This window comes from Aplysia californica, unplaced genomic scaffold, assembly GCF_000002075.1.
Source record: "Aplysia californica isolate F4 #8 unplaced genomic scaffold, AplCal3.0 scaffold00361, whole genome shotgun sequence".
In the NCBI taxonomy this organism is placed as follows: domain Eukaryota; kingdom Metazoa; phylum Mollusca; class Gastropoda; order Aplysiida; family Aplysiidae; genus Aplysia; species Aplysia californica.
In genome coordinates this window covers 181,331-200,036 of record NW_004797631.1, presented here as the reverse complement: position 1 = coordinate 200,036, position 18,706 = coordinate 181,331, and the positions used below count along the sequence as shown (strand labels likewise).

At 39.6% G+C, this 18,706-nt stretch overlaps 1 protein-coding gene across 2 annotated transcripts in view; it reads left to right on the top strand.

Moving 5' to 3' along the window:
• LOC101845018 (double-strand-break repair protein rad21 homolog) overlaps positions 1 to 18,449 on the top strand; it is a 34,695-nt gene extending 16,246 nt beyond the window's left edge. Inside the window, exons 4-13 of one of the 2 annotated variants that reach the window (XM_005103163.3) lie at positions 1,120 to 1,226; positions 3,047 to 4,276; positions 5,030 to 5,233; positions 5,435 to 5,500; positions 5,880 to 5,987; positions 7,390 to 7,557; positions 8,629 to 8,852; positions 9,382 to 9,629; positions 10,269 to 10,488; positions 14,997 to 18,449. In XM_005103163.3, the coding sequence (XP_005103220.1) occupies positions 1,120 to 1,226; positions 3,047 to 4,276; positions 5,030 to 5,233; positions 5,435 to 5,500; positions 5,880 to 5,987; positions 7,390 to 7,557; positions 8,629 to 8,852; positions 9,382 to 9,629; positions 10,269 to 10,488; positions 14,997 to 15,296 (2,875 nt within the window). In that variant the 3' untranslated portion in view covers positions 15,297 to 18,449. The remainder of the gene's footprint in view (positions 1 to 1,119; positions 1,227 to 3,046; positions 4,277 to 5,029; positions 5,234 to 5,434; positions 5,501 to 5,879; positions 5,988 to 7,389; positions 7,558 to 8,628; positions 8,853 to 9,381; positions 9,630 to 10,268; positions 10,489 to 14,996) is intronic. The other variant, XM_035971017.1, reaches the window with a different exon arrangement.
• The last annotated feature ends 257 nt before the right edge of the window (positions 18,450 to 18,706 follow it).

Sequence of the window (18,706 nt, the reverse complement as noted above, 5' to 3'; positions counted from 1 at the left end):
GAGCCTTATATCTGTTTTATGAAACCAAGGAAAGGAATTCTGAATGTTGAAATGTGTAAAAACCGAATAAAAATAATAATAAAAAAAATGATTTAAATCACTGATTTTTATTTAAAAAATCAAGTTGATTTAAATAAAAAAAATCAACTGATTTAAATCAACCCAACCCTGGGATAAGATTGAAGGGTAAATATCCAGCAGTTGCTAGTTGAAGTAGTTAACTCCCCTGTTTTTGTGGCAAATGCATTCATAAACGACATTGAATTGAATATGGTTTGAAAATTTCAACAAAAATTACTAAAATAAGTACAGAGACCCCCATCTACAGGGCTGTTCCACTGTAAGTGAGGGAATATTTGGACTATGCTTTCTTACAATGATAATTTATAACTTGTAATAAATTAATAACTCTGTATTTCAATATTTATTTATCTATTTATACTTCAAAAGATCAGAACATTTGAAAGACACATCAAGAATCATATTATTTAAATGCAGTCATTTGAAGAAAAAAAGAACTTTGTACTTTATGTAAATTCTGTGACATGTTTAGTTTTGATGACTGACGGGACAGAAAAATACCTCATTTGTACCGCAAGGTTTGCTACAGTTGCTGTAATGTTCCATACAGTGTTTTGTCAATGATAGGTCTCGGCGGGAGAAGTGTAGCTCTGGTGTCAATGTCAGTTAGTTTAGGCCTGTGCAGTGGAACTGGTGATGACCCAGTATGCATTGACACACAAAGGACTCATTGGGGGAAAAGTTCTCGTTTTCTTATGTTCAAGTGATTTGAGCTGTATATGTCCTGTTTGTAGGCGGAAGTTTGTGGTCCCTCTCTCTGTAGGTGGTTGATATTGTCATTTCGCTGTTGTGGTCATTTGTTTGAAAACTGCTCTGCCTGTCTGTCCCAAGGCCCATATGTTCTTCCAATCTTGTTTGCTTTTAATGATTTGTACTTGGGAATGTAAAACTAGGAACACTGTTGTGGATTGGAGTAGTAGACTCCCAATTATTGTCATGATTTTGGGCATGTGAATCATGCTTTAATTTTTAAGAAGTGGAATATCAGTGGCCCTGGCAGTTTGGTCAAGTGTTAACAATTACTTTATATCTCCACAGGGACATTAATGTTCAGGCCCAGTTTTCAGTAAACCAGAGTCGGCCAGAAGAAATTACAATGAGGGAAGATCTCGGGCAGATTACCCTCATGGGTGACGATGGATTCGGTTAGTATCTATTCTTTTCATTTGTTGGTGTTTTGTACATCCGGACTCATTTTGTTAATTCCCTTCATTGTTTTGGCTGTCTTCTTGAATTTAAAATGAAAAAGGGAGAGAGAAGGGGTGCATTCACTTATCCATTTGTCGTCTCATATATAGAAAAGCACTATTCATTGTTTGTGTATTGAGTGATAAAGTTCATTCAATGTCTTGGGAATTATATTATTCTTGCAGTCCCTGTTCTATATTCTTTGGAAAAAAACAAATGGTAAAGTTGTCTGGTTATCATGGCAACAGCTTAATTATCATAAAGGTGCTCTGCTGAAGGTAATGCAATTGTGTTTGAATTTCAGAAAGGATTGTTTTTAAGACTTGATACCTGTTTTTTTGTTCATGAAATTTTTTTTTTTCAATGAGCAGTAGATTTCATTGTTTAGAAAGTGGAAACTTATGAATCAAAAGTTAGTCTTGGAATTGAGATTGTTTCCTTTTCCTCTTGGAAAATGGTGGAACATTTTGCCTGGGAGGGGGGGGGGGGGCTGTTTCTGGTCTATCTGGATTGTGGAATGTGTTATTGATACTGCTGTTCAGTTGCCACATATTTTGTTACCCTCAGAAAGAGTACAGGTCAGAATTGTTATATTCCGGATTCTTCCAGAACATAAACCTGCTATACTTGTTTGGTTCCTCCTGGCTGTTAAATTTGTGATGAAATGCATGTTATTTTGTAGATGAATAGTGTCCCTTTAGGATATACTCACATTTTGTTTGTTCAGTCATGGGAAGAACACGAGCTAGATTTATTTTGGTTTGAATTGAATGTTTTATCTTCTGTGTAAAAACAGTTCTATTCAACTGTTTCAGGTTCTCAGTAAAATATAGAAATGTATTATTGTGTAATTAAAATGATTGAGTGCTTTTAGAGAGAATATGGTGATTGACTTTTTGTATTATTTTGCTTTGAAATATTAGGCATTCAGCATTTATTTTGTCCCAACTCTACTGATCAATTTTTTAAAAGAGATTAAAGGAAAGTAAAGCTTTGGGGTATGGGACGGAGCTCAGAGAAAAAGGACTTGTGTCTCACTCTTATACACCCTAGTTGGCTTATTTTTATGCATACGTATGGTAATCGAATGTTGTTGTTTTTTCTGTTTTTGAACCACCCTGGTCCTAGAGTGTGTGGATTGGAGGATAATAATTATTAAATGGTCTTTCACATGGATTAAAAACTAGGAGTTCCTAATTTCATGGTGCTTTTTTTAAAAAGAACCAACAACATGGCGACCTATAATTCAAAGAAGAGCAGGTCTATCTGGATAGATAATGATTCCTACCAAAGATCAAGGAACATGGTTATGGTATGGTGCAAATAAACAGTATGGCCTTTGAAATGGGCACATGGCTGGATGGGAGATGGTGGTCAATCATATGTGCTCTTGCTGGAGAAATAGCATAGGTCTGAACTTGAATTACTTTCAGTTGCGCTGTGGATCGAAGAATCTAGATCACTTCCCATGAAATTTAGCAGGGAAATGAAGCTCCCAAGTGTCAGGGGTTTGATCTTGAGAAAGGGTTTACTTTTGTAACATAACGTCAGTTGTTGTCAAATTACAAATACTGTTTTAGATCTTTTATTCTCTGTCATTGCAGATATACTTGTTTGTTTCTGTGTAATTTGTTGCCAGCTTCATTTGTTGAAAGTTTTTGAGTTTTGCATCAGCTGTGAGTTATGCAAAACGCGTGGTTATATGTGAATGGAAAGGTAGTACTGGCAGTGAATTGTTAACAAGAATTTTTTTGTTTTTATCACTTTTCTCCATCAGGGCCCATGGAGGACGACTCTTTGGGTGAAGAATTAAATATTGAACAATTATGTCTCATTCTATATGGGGAGCCATGCAATTTTGTGGATAGGCCCTTCACGGAAGATAACCTCTGTGACTTGTTGCAAAATGCCTTATCTTTGAAGTCAACAGAAGACAATTGTTTTATGTGTAGGAAAGGACTGTTTCACCAACAGTGTCTTTACCCACATTCATCGTCTGTTACTCAGGAAAAGACTTGTGATAGAAACTCTCGTTTGGACAGTGGAATTAGTGTAGATATATCTGTTGCATCCTGTGATACCCCCAGTAGGAGCCTGGGGGATGAAACCGGAAGTCCTTCCTGTTCTTCCCAGCATTCCTGTAGCACCCCTCGTCGTGGCAGCTGCTTTTCTCCTCATTCGCCTTGCTCTTCCGACCACATCTTTTTGTCGCCTTACCCGGTGGTCAGTCCTGTTTCGTCTGTTCCTTCAAGTGGAGGAAAACTCAGTCTTGATCTACCTCCTACACCATCAGGCTGTAAAAGAAAACTTGAGTTAGATGATGTTAATAACCATGAGGCGCCAAGCCCAACTACATCAACACCTGTGAGCAACGACAAATCAGAACTGTGCCTTCAACCTACCCCTCCAGTAACGTCTCAGTGCCCACAGTGTGGCTGCCAGTTACAAGTAACCACCTCAGGCAACGGAAAAGCCAAATGTTCAGTGCTACAGGCTGGCAAAGAACCTCAAAAACCAGCCCTGGACCACTCGGATAGTGGTATCGGTTTGGAGTCTGATCCAGGCTTTTATGAGATGGAGTCTGGTTCAGAAGAGGAATGGGACGACGATCGAGATATTGAGGTACGGTCCATTGGCCGTGATCACCATCACTGCTGTAGATCTAGTCATCATGGTGATCACAGTTGTGGGCCAGAGCCCTCTACTAGTAAGAGCAGTGACTCCGATCTCGAAGGGGTGGGAGGAGGCTTGGCGGTAAAAGAGAGCCATGTCGAAGAGACGTCAGATTCTACTGTGGAAGAAAGTGGTTGTAGTCCATCCACACTTGATGTCAGTGCATCTGCTGATCTTGAGCATCAGCAAACAAGCCCATCTGTTGAAGAGAGCCCTTCCGTCTCTTCGGCTTCTGATCTCAGTAAATCTGTGGCTTCGGGGGAAGAGAAGGGTTTGAATGACCATGACAGTAGCGACCAACCACTTGATGATCAGAAAGCGGAGAAGCCTGTGGGTAAGAAGCTGCTTCCTTTGGGGTCAAAGGTCTCTTGTTTCTTTCTTACCCACCCTGCTGTTTACCTCAGTTTGTTTTTGTGGATGATTCCAATTGGAGTTTGCACCACATTTTTTTATCTGCAGGCAGTGGCATGTAAAAATTAAAATAGTAATTAATTATGAATGCTGCCACAACTTTTTGAAAGTCAAATATCCAAATGGAATCTATGGCCTTTGACCCCCTAGGAAAGGCTTCTTATCAATCAACAGGTGCTTGATATTGTCCATTCTCAACATTTTGGTGTTTTTGAATGACATTTCGAAAGTAACGGAATGACAGCCGGCTCCAATTGGAATCTGGTGTGAATGTGGCCTGACCTCTGTTTCTGTAGAAAAAGCTGTTAAATGCAAACCACTTGTTGAGTGCTGTGTAGTGGTGATAAAGTGAACTAACCTGGCTGACTGCTTTGTTGTTATCTGATCCTCTTTTGCCTGAGCAATCTTTTTGCCATATATAAAATAATATATGTGTGTGTAATCCAAAAAACTAATTGTCTATGATAATTAAAGTTTGGAACCTGGTCTGGTATTGATTTTAGCGGTACTCTCAGGGTAGAGATGGTTCCCGGACTGTTGAACATTTCTTCTCCTGCAAAAGACTGAGGTAGTCGAGATCAACACCCATGCAAATTGCGCTGTGTGGTCTTGCGTTTTAGGTTTTGTTGTTTGTGTTTATCATGACTATAAATTAGTTATCTAAAAATGTTCACAGGGGATGTTGGCTTTGATGAGCGTGAGATACTACCAGATGCTGGGCATTTGGATGACGGTCTGTACAAGAGTGATGAAATGGAGCAGGAGAAGGAAGCCGACCATGAGATTGACCGCCCAGAATCACCCATTGACAAAGAAAAACCGATGGATATTGACTTGCCCCCTCCTGTCGTTGGAGATGACTTTGGTGGCGGCTTTATGGGTGAGTTTTCTGTAGCATGTAGTGGTATCTCTGAATGTTAATGCATAGTGAAGAGCATGTGTGTTTCTTTTGATTTTTAAGTGCGATGTTTTTATGTAATGAATAGATTGGAAGAGGAAGGTGGAGAGTATTTTGTCTTGTCATTTCCATGTACAGTCAAATGGTACCTTGGTATTATATCAAACTGTTTCTGGATTTCAGATGGTGATGATGGCTGCGATGAAGACAATGACGATAATTTTGGGGATGTTGATCAGGATTTCTTTGGTAAGGACTTATTTTGTAGAACATGTGTTGTATGATCATCAGGTTGATACAAGTGGTGAGATTTTGATAGTTGACGTAGTAGAATATTCAAAATCGGTTCTGCTTCATGCAAAACAATAGTGAAGAACCTGTTCGTTGAAGGGTGAGATTGCATTTCTAAGGGCAAATAACTTATTTTGACATTTAAGTGATATGAATAGTGCGTGTTTTATTGGTGTTAACGACATAAGTTTACTTCTTCAAAGTGTGTTAACCTTTGTATGGTTTGGTCATTGAAAAATATCAAGGGAGGGTATGGGTTAGAATGATTGTACAAGTTAAATTTTTAGGAAAGAGTTCTTGTATTTCTTATTAATTGGCCTTTTTCTGTTGATAAAAGGCCAAGACTTCATGGGCACGGGAGGTTTGTTTGAGGATCCACCAGCCATGCCCAGTGACTCAACAGCACAGGAAGCGGTGCAGGCAGCATCTGCTTCTCCTGTTCCAGGTTAGTTGTTTGAAAGTAGGAAAAGCTTGCAAGACGACACAATGTAATGCACAAAGGCTAAAGGAGAAGGAGGAAAGGACCTCTGTTTGTGCATAATACTCATGGAAATTGTTGTGGTTTTTTATTTTCATTAAAAAAAATTATATAAAAATTAGGAAAGTTACGTTTCTTTTGAGCAGCTGTTGCTTTAGATATTAATTAAATTTCTCTGTTGTTTGTGGTAGAATATTTACTCAGAGCGCTGACTTATCTCCCCTTATATTTTCCCTCTGTGCTGAATTTATTTTGAAAAAACACCAGATTTGCACACACTTTTTTTTTTGCTAATAACTTTTTTTATTTATCAAAATTTGTAATGAAGGTAAGAATAAAAGTTTTAGAATGTTGAAAGTTCTTTATGAATATGTGATGCAAAAAGTATTTTGTGAAGTTGTTGTTGAAGTCGTGGTGTTGGAAATGACTGAATAAAAACTGCCGGTTCATTAGATCTATAGAGTCGATGCTTTGTAGGCCTACGTTATATTCCACAGTGTTAGCTCTAGCATCAAAACCCTCGAAATCATCTTCCGATTCTTGGAAAATACGCGGAACATCTAAATCTGATGCGACACTATTGTCATGTTTGTCGTGGGTCGCAATCACGAATATTTCAACTTCACTGTCACTCGACTTCGTGAAACAAAAAACCTCGCGCCTCGATCGAACTCCGCGACAAGAAAAATGACGAGCGAAATCAATTCTGCGTAGCCTACCAGCTAGCAGTATAAAAATTAGTGCTTCGTTCTTTTCTTACATCGTGTTATACTATGCCAATGTCTATCGCGTTCAGCGTTTTATGGAAGTTCGGACTGTCGCGATCAGCACTCGAAGGGTTAAAATCCAAATGATATTATTTCCTGTCTTGTCACATTTTTTGTACATGTAAATTAAAGCTTGTTTCATATTTTAGTGTTTGTTTTATGAATCGGAGTTGAGTGCTAAAATGCCTTTCTTTCTTTTTCTTTTTAAAAATTATTATTATATTTTTTTGTTGTTGTCTTTATCTTGGACAGTTAAAAGTTCTTCAATTTATTTTGAACACTTTTTTGTAAATGAATTAAGTAGTGGTTTACATTGTATCTTTTTTATCTGGAGAGGATGTAAATTGCCTAGTAGAGAATGCAGTAGTTGTGGGAAAACCCGTACACTGTTACAGTTAATTGTTTCTCAGACATTGTCAACTTATACAGGACTATTCATCTTGTAGATATGGGGGAAAATCACATAGAATTATCAGATTAGGAAGCAAAATATGTTTTCCTGCTCCATCCACCTATTCTGACTTCATGGTTTTAAACTGTTTAATTTATTATGCTTTCTTTGTTCCTACCTTTCTCAAATGAATTCTGAAAATTTTCATCAGAGGAGAACGACAAACAGCCGGGAGAGGATGCGGAGGAGTCAGTCCCCCTCCAGGCAGCGGCACCGGGCATTTCAGCTGTGTCCAGCGTGGGCGGAGAACAGACCACTCTTGTTCACAATGAGGAGGAGGCTTTTGCGCTGGAGCCTCTGGACATCACTTCTGTACCAGGTGAATTTGGGGTTGCAAGTTCTTAGATAGTTCGCTACCTCAGAATTTCAGGGTTTTATCTGACATTTTTTGCCATTTTGAGGTACTAAGATCAGAGGCCGAAGGGATAAAATGGATAAGATGGTTGCTGGATTGGAAAAGTAAACAGTTTTTAAGACCATGAAATCAGAAATCAAATTCCCTATTTGTTTTATCAAAAACGTAAGATTATTCAGAGTCGTTATCAAGATATTTAAAGAATTGCATTTGAAAAGGCTTGACATATTGGGAAGCTCCAAAGGTTTTATGTCAAAATTGTCATAACTAGGAACTGTGCAAATAAAACTTTGTAATTCTAGGGTAGCGTTTTTAGAGAATCAGTAGAATGTCTGCAGCATTGGGGCAGGAGGAGATAACAATAGTTGTTGTATTGTAGTACTGAAAGAATAATGAGCATAGAACATTTGAGTGCCCTTCAGCTGCCCTAGGTGGCAAGGTTCTAGTTACTGAATTACACAGTTTCACTTGCGCTTTCTTAACTATCTGTCCACCCTTTTGGTGGTCCCATATCTGAACATATCAAATTATACACATGCATTCCTTTTTGATGAGTGTTTTAAGATCATATCTAATCTACTTTTTCTTTGTGAGTGTCTAATTTGTTGAAACCACTCGTACTCCCCACATTCCCTTCTAGTGTATGTTTTTAACTGTTGTCAGGGTTTGTACAGGTCTTGGAAAACTGGAAAACTCTTGGAATTTTGGAGAAATTGGCAAATTTCTTGGGAAAAACAAATTTTTAACTAGGTCAGTCGTAAAAATATTTCCTCAATGTTTAGAAGGCCTCAACTTTTCACATTCTGAAGTGTACCATAATGTACTTCTGCATGCTGAATGAAAAATTTTCTTCCGACGTTGGTCTTGGGAAAAATCTGCTCAGTATGAACCCTGCTTTCATGTAGAAGTGTTCTTTTGGGTATCTGACAAATGATGTAAAATAGTCAGAAATGCATTAAAAGAACTGAAGTATGGTAGGAAATCTCATTCTACTGGAACTAGTACTTCACAAGGAATGTATGATTTTGTTGACAGGTACGGAGCGAAAAGGAAAACGCAAGAGGAAGTTGATTGTCGATGAACAAAAGGGCATTCCAAGTGAAACGATGAAGCTGCAGTTGTCAGACACCTCTGACATTGTCACCTCTCTGGATCTGGCTCCACCCACCAAGAAGCTCATGTTGTGGAAGGAGACGGGCGGTGTGGAGAAAGTTTTCGTTTTGCCAGGAAGGTCCATCATCTCCAAAGTTTCCGCAAAGGTTGGTAATCTCCCTGAGTCTGAAAAGTTTTACCACACTCTCAACTGCAAAAGGTCATATCTATATTGATGGTTATTCACCCATCCCCACCCCACCCCATTAATACAAACGGGGGGGAAATTTTTATACAAAAGTTGTCATTTTATAGTTAATCCCTTTTGAGTTCTGCTTGAAAACATGCTTATGCTTTTAACATTTTTTACAATGGAGGTGGTTTTGCACTCAATTTAGATCATGCAGGAGGTGGGCTTCTCATCCTGCCTGTCGGGGTCAATCAGGGCTGAGAAGGATACAAATCCCTGCAGAGAGACCGAGACACTCATTAAAATTCTCTTTACTTAGGGAATCAAACTTGAGTCTCACGCGTGCAGCAGCACAACGCCTTACTGATACACCACAGGCACTTGTGTTATATGCTGTGAAGTTAAAACTGCAGGTTCTAGGGCATCAAGCTGAAGTCAAGTGTTGATTGGAAGAGAAAAAAAAAAATTGATTTAGTAACCTAAATGGATTTGTTTTCCTTTTCCAGTTCTTTTCACGCAATCTGGTGTGCCAGTCTGTATCGGAAGATTTTGAGCCTGGCTCTTCACGCATTGACCTGGATTTGGCGCCAGAGATTGCCCGAGAGAACGAGAGGAACACGACCCTGGCGGACGTGACCCGCCAGTCAGAGATGAGCACCATCGTGGAAGAGGCCTCAGTGGTGACAGCCGGAGACACCACCGTCCAGTCAGTGCGGCAACAGGATCTGGGAGACACTTCACACAGATCTGACAGGTGGGGGGTGCTTCGTGGCTGGCTCTGATGTTGTGCAAGAATCTCTACATAACTCTCAAATCTTCTGTCGTAGTAATAACGCTTTCCCCAGTTAACTATGTTTCAAATGTCCTGTCTCAACACTTTGATGGGTGCTTGATGGAAATAACTCGTAAAACCTGAGTGGCCATTCCCAGCAGCCGAATCTTCTACCCAAAATATCCAACGGTCAGTGTGGTGCACACAGGTTATATTCAAAAGGATTTTCTCGTCTGAACAGCTACGAATGCAAATAAAACTTTGTACGAAGCTTCTCCGAGGGAGCTACACTCCTTTATGTTTATGTCCAATTTTTGTCTTTAAGTTGAAGCACATGTTGTGAAAGAAAAGTATAGAGTTGTAAAAAAACCCAAAAAACTTTGAAATAGGATAAATCGGTTTGGAGACCAGCGAGTTGAGAACACATATTTATTGTGTTTTGAAATTTGATGGTTGGAGGGCTTCCTTGATTCAGTCTTGTCTTGTCTTTTCCATACACCAAATGATGGTATTGTGTCCAAGTATACTTTTTTTTCCCTCAAACACAAAAATTTGTCTTGAAACTGAATGCTGCAGAACTTTCAAAGACTGAACATTTTCGTTGCGTTTGTCCATCCCCAGGTCAGAGCAGCTGTCGGTGGTGGACCCTCTGATGCCCAACAACCAGTCTCTGTTTGACCAGATCCCCGACAACATGACCCTTCAACCGGTGGACGTACCTGCTGACCCCACCACCATAGAACCAACCATCAACCCCTTGTTAGACGAGGGACCTCCGTCAGTAGCACCGTTCTCTGTACCACCACCCTCTGTACCCCCCGCATCTGTTCCTCCAGCAATGGTGAGTTTGTCTGGTTCTTTTTCTTGTTCAAGTGCCATGTCCGAAACAGGCAGCCTACTCTGTTATGGCTTTCCACTCGGTTTCTCTGCTCGGATGCTCTCTAAAGACTTGTATGTGTCACGACGCTATGGAACCAGATGCTCGTCAATTTTTGGGCATATGGAGTTATTGATATCATCTTAAAGCTTGTGAATATCCATCTATCTTGAATAGAAGTCAAGATATTTGTGGTTAAAGGAGGTTGGTCGTCTGGTTTCAGAGGTAAATTTAGTGTGGAAATTGCCACCAAAGTTCGGTGACTTTGAAAGCTAAAGAGTCCTTGGAAACCCCCCATATACCTTTTCTGTGCCTTTAATCGTTTTTTATTAAAAAATCCACACACAAATGTGTTTTTAAATGGACATAATAGGTGTTGAGCCAAAAAACAAAAATTAGATAAAGATGCAAGACGGGCTGGAAAATCCCAATTTCTTTGGTTTCGTTATTTTGACAAGTGCCTGATTTCTTCATAATGCCTCTCATATAACCTTGCTCTCTTTCTGTCTCCTGTCTGTTCAAGGTCTCAAAGATAAAGTTATTTTTATCTACCTTTGCTTCTTGACGTTCATCTGTCCAATGAGAGAGAGGCTGATATCAAGTTACTACAGTTAATTTTTTTATCACATTACCTGAATTGCTGCCAGCTCTAGTAGGCTCAGGCCCCGCACGTAACTGAACAGATCATGTGAAACCTGTGTTTTTGTCAGGGCCTAGATGTAGCAGTTGCCACAAAAAGATTTCTTCTGGCATTGCTCAAGATGTGGCTGCTGCTATTGGGATTGAATGAGAATGTCTCAAAATTTTTGAAAAGTCTGGAATTTTCCAAACTTTAAAAAATAGTTTTGTTGTATGACACAATGGTGCCTTGCGGGCATAAATAATATCAGTGTGTTTATACATATGCAAATTTTAATCTTTAAAACTAGTGAGAAGTAGTAGTTTCAGTGGTGTACATATATTTCAGAAGATTCTTGTCACAGGACATTTGTTCGTTATTTTTCTTGACTGTCCCATCATTTTGTTCTCCTCTACTGCAAATATGGCTTGTGCACTTTTCAGCGCAAACGGAGAAAACTGAGATTCCCTAAGATCAAAGTGGTATGATGCAAAAAGTTTTTTTATATCTTGACATTTGAACTTTAAAAAAATTTGTGCTTTTTGAGTTGTTTGTTTGGGTTTTTGTTTGTTGTTTTTAAAATGAGTTGAAATGTGCCACGTTGGTGGTTGGTGGGTGGTATGGTATGCTTCCTCTTTCCTTTCAAACATCTGTCGTCCTTATCTCTCCTCGGGGGGCTCTCGTGGCCTAGAGGTTAAGGTGTTGGCCTCTCATTCAAAGGTCTCGGGTTCGAATCCGGGTAGCGGCCGAAAATTTTCTTCTCTAAAATTGTCTCCTTTCACCTCCTTTCCTGCTCTCTAGCAATGTTCTGTTGTCTGCTTTCATTTCCACTTTCTGCCCCCACCCCCTCCTCTGGGCTCCTGACTCTTTCTGCTGCCTGTCTACTGCTACTCCTTGGCTCCTCCTTACTGCTGTCTTTCAGCCACACCCCTGATCTTCTGGTAGGAAAGATCTACACCTAGCCTTCTCGGACAAGGGCGAAAAATCTCGGAGGGCCCATGTGCAAGTTGCGCATGTTAAAGATCCCTTGGTGGTCTAAAATCGATAAGAGTTGGCTTCGGCCGCCACCCTGGCAAAATTCAAAATTTCCTACCAACTGAAAATATGTGTGTCCCGCGCGCTCATATGACCTATGCAGTTGCGAGCGCCGTAAAACACTTTACAAAAACAAATTACTCTCTTGTAAAACATCTATTCTTAAGCACTTATACGACCTGATTGTATTGCAAGTGCAGTAAAACTCTTACTAAAACTAAACATCTCAAAGAAATGTGCCTTTTGAAAAATTTCTGAGATGGAAGATGGTATCATTAAATTGTATCTGTAGATTCTTTTGTAGTTTCTTTCAAGCCTGTCATGACTTTTTGTTACCGTCTTGAGTTCTTTATTTGTACTAAAATAATACAGCTTGTTAGAAGGAACTAAAAACCTTATATCATTGTAAAGTGAAGTTGGTTTGGACATGATTCAAATAGCAGGGATCTAAGTGCTTTTGGTGTTGTTATGTAATTGAAAGGTAAATGGAGTGTTTTGGACTTGTTTCTCAATTTGTTGTCTGTTGGGGAAGGAGTAATGACCGGAGCCGGCTGCGGCTAGAGACACTGACACTCGGTAGATTGAAACGGTCAAAGTAAAACAGATGAAGCATGTATGGAGTCAGAGGTCGATGGAGACATATTCGGTATTGTCACCCCATGTGTCAGCACGCTTTCTTTTATCAGAGATTCAACAACACCCATCAGTTGGTTGACTTTTCTGAAGTTGTTGTAGAGAGTGCACCATGGCGGAACAAAAGATGTGAAAAGGCTTTTCAGTCGGAAATCAGTTGATCCTAGTAGAGGTGAAAAAAATTTGTGTAAAAAAACCCAAATCTGGAAGTCGACGGATGAACCCAGTGTCTACCTCCCTTGGTTAAAAAAATCTGAATTATTGCAAGTCTGACAATGACTTAGTTATTAAAAAATTTGTAACAAGTTTTAACTCAAACTAACACTGAATTTATTTTCAAAGGTAACTATGCAACCTTTGTTTTTTGTTTGTTTTATTTTTTGTTGCTAGTGCTCTGCTGTTTTGCATTGTAAATTGGTTATCGTTAAAAAAATCCCAATAAAATGACCTACTACTGTGTTCTGTTCTTTACAATGCTGGAGGAACTGTTCAAACTTCAGAGAACTGTAATTGAGGTTATATGAACCCTTTTCTTGTTTTCTCAACGATTTGTGGTTGTAATCATTCAGTAATATGTTTCCACTTGTTTTTTTTGTTTGGGTTCTGTATTGGAGGGGAGGGGGGTTGGACAAAAATGAAGTAAGAATTGTTATGTTACAGTGGAGTCCACTTAAAACGAGTCATGAAATAACGAGGTCTGTTATAAAGACATTACTCTAAAACCGGGGGGGGTTCTTTATATTTGTAAATAAAATACTGCTGTGAACAGTGCATTGGCCATTTATACATGAAAACCTTGCCAGTTGGGAAACTTGTTTGGTGATCAAGCGAAATAAAGACCGTGCGTGCCAACGATGAAGGTCAGAGCGAATGAGTGAGGAGGGTGTGGCACGTGCAGACAAGCTGTTGTGAAGCAGAACGCTTTGTGTGATAGTGACAGACCAGCCTAGTCTAGATTATCTAGGCCTATCATGCCTCTCACTTCTCCGATGCGGGGATGGAGAGGTCACAGTGCTGTGACGGATCATGGGTGAGGTGGGGTGGGGTGGGGGACAATACAGCAGGCGAGTTAGCTTAGGCTTAGTGAACTTTTGTTCTGATCGCCAACGCCGAGCTGTCAACATTGCTAACGCTGGAGAAAGAAAACTGATTCAATTTTTTATCAAGTAAGACCTAGAGGTCATGATGAACAAAGCCATCGTCAGAGGAGATAACAAAAAGAAATAAACAGAACACCAAACTCATAGATTAGGCATACTTTATTATTTGCTTTGAGTTTATGACTGGATCCCTTACAACGAGAATCCTGCTATAACGGACATTTCGTACCGGTCCCTTCCCTCTCGTTATAACAGGATTCCACTGTATCATGATTTAATATCCCTTAATAACAATGGAAAGCCATTTATGCGTGCTGAAAATGACAATTCCTTTTCTTGACTGGATGGTTTTATAGATTATATGACATTCAAAGCATGTTTTTGAGAGCTCTATAATTTTAATAATTATCAAAATTGAATGGCAAAGAATTTTAGGTTAGAGCCAGTTTGAAGTTTTAAAAAAAATGTTGCGACTGATTTGATTAAAGTTCCGTTGGCCTAGGTGGTGCTTCTGATTGAAGTGTCTTCAGGCCATTCGGGGGGGGGGGGGGGGGCATTAGCATCTCAAGTTCTAATGCACCGTAGAATTGTAATTGTGAATGGGCTGTTTCATCAATGTCAATCTCATAACTGCCTGAACTGCGACAGAGAATTGCTGCTTTTTCTTTCCTAATCCTTACTATCGTCTTTTTCCTCTACTTCTTTTTGCCTTGATAGTCGAAGCAGACTTTGTGCTGTTGAAGCTAGAGAGGTGAGCAGAGTAAGTCTGATTCCCTGTAAGGTTGACGTCCACCCCTTGGTGCTCATATGACCGTATGCAGTTGCGAGCGCCGTAAACCCCCCCCCTTCCAAAAAAACCCAGACAAAACAAACTAGCCTGGAGGATTGGTGTTCAGGATTGGCAAATCAGTGTGTGATGTATTTACTGAAAATTTCTGTCCTGCGCGTCTTCAAGTCTTGAAGGTTCTCAGCAGCACTCCAGTCTAATTGCCACTTGCCATTAATGTGTTATTGGGGGTATACTGTCGAAGTAATCCTATGTGCTATTGTTCGTACTGTATAACTTTTTTTTTCTCTCCCCACAGACTTTCGACGATTTGGAGCAGGAACAGGATGGAGAACTCATGCCGGAGACTGCGGAGCAGGAAGAGAAACGATGGAGCAAACGCACGCAGCAGATGCAGCACATGTTTGAGTCGGCCTTCACCTTCTCCGATACCCTCAGCTTCAAGGACATGGCTCGCAATAGCAATAGAAAACAGGCTGCGTCTCGCTTTTACACGTTACTTGTCTTGAAAAAACACCAGGCTGTTTGCACTGAACAAAATGAGCCCTTCGGTGATATTCTCATTCAACGAGGGCCTAATTTTGGCATTGCTTGCTGAATTCTATTTGTATATTAAGATGTGTTTAAATGAAGCTGTACAAAGGTAGCATGCGTGTGGTGTGGGTGTGTGCATGTGTTACCAGCAAGAGAGAATGAGTGTTGTGCCCAGCAGGACAAATGTGGAGTTTTTAAAAGTTGCTTCTTTTCTGGAGTTGGATTGAAACTGTTCTGCAGTTTCTTTTCTGCTTCTAAAGTTGTAGATGGCCGTATTGTTTTAAGTGCCACAATTCCAAGTCTTTGCCTCTTTGTCCCAGTAAATGGTTTGTTGGGAGCTCTAGCTGGGATGGTCTTTCGTATTCATTTCATTTTGTCATCTCGTTTCATCTGGTCACTGTGCTCCTCAAAACCCTGTCTTTCCTGTGAAAGTTTCTCAAAAGTCCCTAAAAAACTTGAGCTGCCAGCATCATTGGAGTGATACAAGGGACAGACAAAAAAAGTTTTCTCTGTACCATTGGAGAAATTGGATAGCTTTGAATTTTACAGGTATTTTTTCTTATACAATAGACAGCCAAAGTCACTGTCAACTCAAACATATTTGTCACCGTGTTTACTCCTTGCAGTGCAATGCCTGTTTGAATTAGGAATTACTTGTTGCTCACAGGAAAGAACCGGAAAAAAGTTCCCTCTTCCTGCTGAGTGCCAGTTGCGCATGTTTGTGGGCAGTTTCTCGGAAACAAGTGGATGTGTTTTACCTTAAGGACCCTTCGTTATTTGCCTCATTGGTTGTACTGTCTCTGAGTCCTGCATATTGGTTGCTAAGCCTTGGAAACTTCATGCTCGAGGGTGTATAATTTTAGTCTGCCTCATGCCTGTTTCCAAATTTGTATATATACACTAATGGGTCTCTGGATGATCCTCGTAATGGAGGAATTTTTCCTTGCTGATCGACTGCTGCTTTCAGCCTTTCCCTTGTTCTGGATTACTGTTCCAATTGATAGTTATAAATTTGACTTTCCTTTTGTTTTAATTTGTTCCTGTCCGTCCCGAAGTTGTGTTGAATGTTGAAATTTGGCAGTCCTCTGGCAATAAGATTCTTCCTTTTGCTAAGGGATTGGATGTCTCTGTTTCTGTTTTGGTTTAGTGTTAAAGAAATCAACTGTACTGCGAAAATTCAAGTTCATGTTGAATTGTTGTTACTTGTACATTATACGGCTAATAATGTCATTAACTCCATGGGTGTTTTGTGGAAAGAATTTTAGTTCTGGTCCCTGATAGATTTTGTCTTGTGAACTGAATCATTTCTTGTTCCAGACCTGAAAATTGTGCCGTTGACTTTAGGATATATGTGGGCATTTAATGTGGGATGCTTTCTTTTCAGACCTGTCAGGGTGAAACAAAGTTGTCGAAATAATAGTTGCAGGTGTGGCACAATTATTATAGCCTACCTATTTTCCTAATAGTGGTCTTTTAAGATTTAGATTTACAGTTGTTTGTGTGAAATTGGAATTGTTTTATTGTGATTGTAGAGGAGTATCTGGTTGTTCAGATTTTTTAGCTAACGGTGCAAAGAAGTAGACTACAACATTGTCTTGTCGTGTATGTGGAGTTCACTGTGTTATGTGAATAAGGGTAAATTGTACTAATAATTTGTCAAGAACTTTTTAATGTAAAGGGGTTTCTTGTTTGTAGACGGTTGTTGTAAATGCAGCGATGGTGAATTGTCCTTTTTTTTTCGGAGTAGGGGGGGAGGGGGGTAAACAGCATGTCTACTTTAATATTTAATATCTGCATCGTTTACCTCATTATTATTGTAATATTTCTTTTGTGAGTCTGTTTAACCAAACTTTCAAATGTTGATTTTTTCCCCTCCTCTGATAAGGCTCAGGGTAAGTTGGGTTTCACTAGTAGACCATCTTGTCTAGTTTTTACTTTAAATTGTGTTCTTGACCATTATTTTGACAGACTTCGTGCTATTTAAGCTAGAGAGGTGAGCAGAGTAAGTCTGATTCCCTGTAAAGACTTCTCTGTTGACATCCACCGCTTCATGCTCATATGACCTTATACCTCTACTAAAGCTAAACTGATTTTTCTACCTAGCTGGATTATAATGATGTATAGTTTTTAATTTGGGGAGGTGTGGTAAAGAGATCTTAGAGAGGTAGCTGATATTCTAATATAGTCACATGGGTTTGGGGGTTTGTGAGGAAGCTGGGTATAGTTTATCCTGTAGTTTTTTTAAAGGACTTTGTACTCTTTTCCTTCTACTTTCTGCACTTTGTACATGTGGGGCCTGTGATAAACAGAGTTTTTATATCTCCTACAGAAACTTTGTCTGCATCCACACCCTCACACTTTGAATCTTATCTTGTTTGTCCGAATATAATTTTATGAATTGCGGCATTTCACTCTTCCCAGTAGCTGAAAAATAAAGGTTTTAATTCTGTACAATCCAAAGTTTTAGTGAATGCAGTGCAAAAGGTTTATTATTTGTGTCTTGTATCCATTTCTAGGATAAAGCCAGAACTGAGAGTGTTTTCCATCAAAATTTGTGTCGCATGTATGTCATGCTAGCTAGTGGTACTAGGGCTTGTGTCATATATGTGGGACATTCTTATTGGGCTTATATTGCCAGTTCTCTACTGTACTCAAAGTGCGTAGTGGTAAGGGTCATGTGACGGTTCACCGCTAGAGTCTTGAGGCTCCCTGAGAGTGTGGTCACCGTAATGTGTTCTTAGACAGGGACTGTTGGGCACAAACTGTTTCACTGTATTCTCAAGATTTTATCAGACTTGTTTCAACTCCTGAATGAACTGGGCTGATACATAGATAAGAGTTGTACATTTTATGGCTTGCTTCGTAAGATAATTGCGTGTTTGTGTGCATGGCTGTTTTCCTATCCTCTTCCCGCGACCCTTGTTTGTTTGTGCGGGCACCCCGATAGCTATACAGGTGTGTTTTATCACCTGACAAGTGTGTAAGCTGTCATAAATGTTGAGTTTTATTTTACCATGAATGCCATTTTTTGTATGTGCGCACGTGTGTCTGTGTGCAAGATGTTGAAGATGTGGCTGTTTAATGAAACATACAGGCAGCAGTCCTTGTGAGATCAGAATTTTTTGTCCTTTTTCACGTCAATTTATTGTCATTTTGTTCATCTGACGAGTTCTGATATTGTGGATCATATATTAATAAATATTCATCATCACTATAATGTGCTGGTATTTTATTGTGTTAATTTTTTTCTCCTCCACTGCAAGCTTTACTGTTTCTCTCCTTGCACCTCGATTCTTGGGGTTCGTTTTGCTGTGATTTTAATCTATTACCTGTGAAATCGAACGAAACTTAAGTTTTCATTAGCAGGTGGTTGGCGGATGCTTTGGTGTGGTTCGCTCCTTTCTTATCAAACTTCAACCTTCCTGATCTCTTCTTTCTCTGTTTTCGTGTTGTGAGTGCCGTAAAACTGGTACT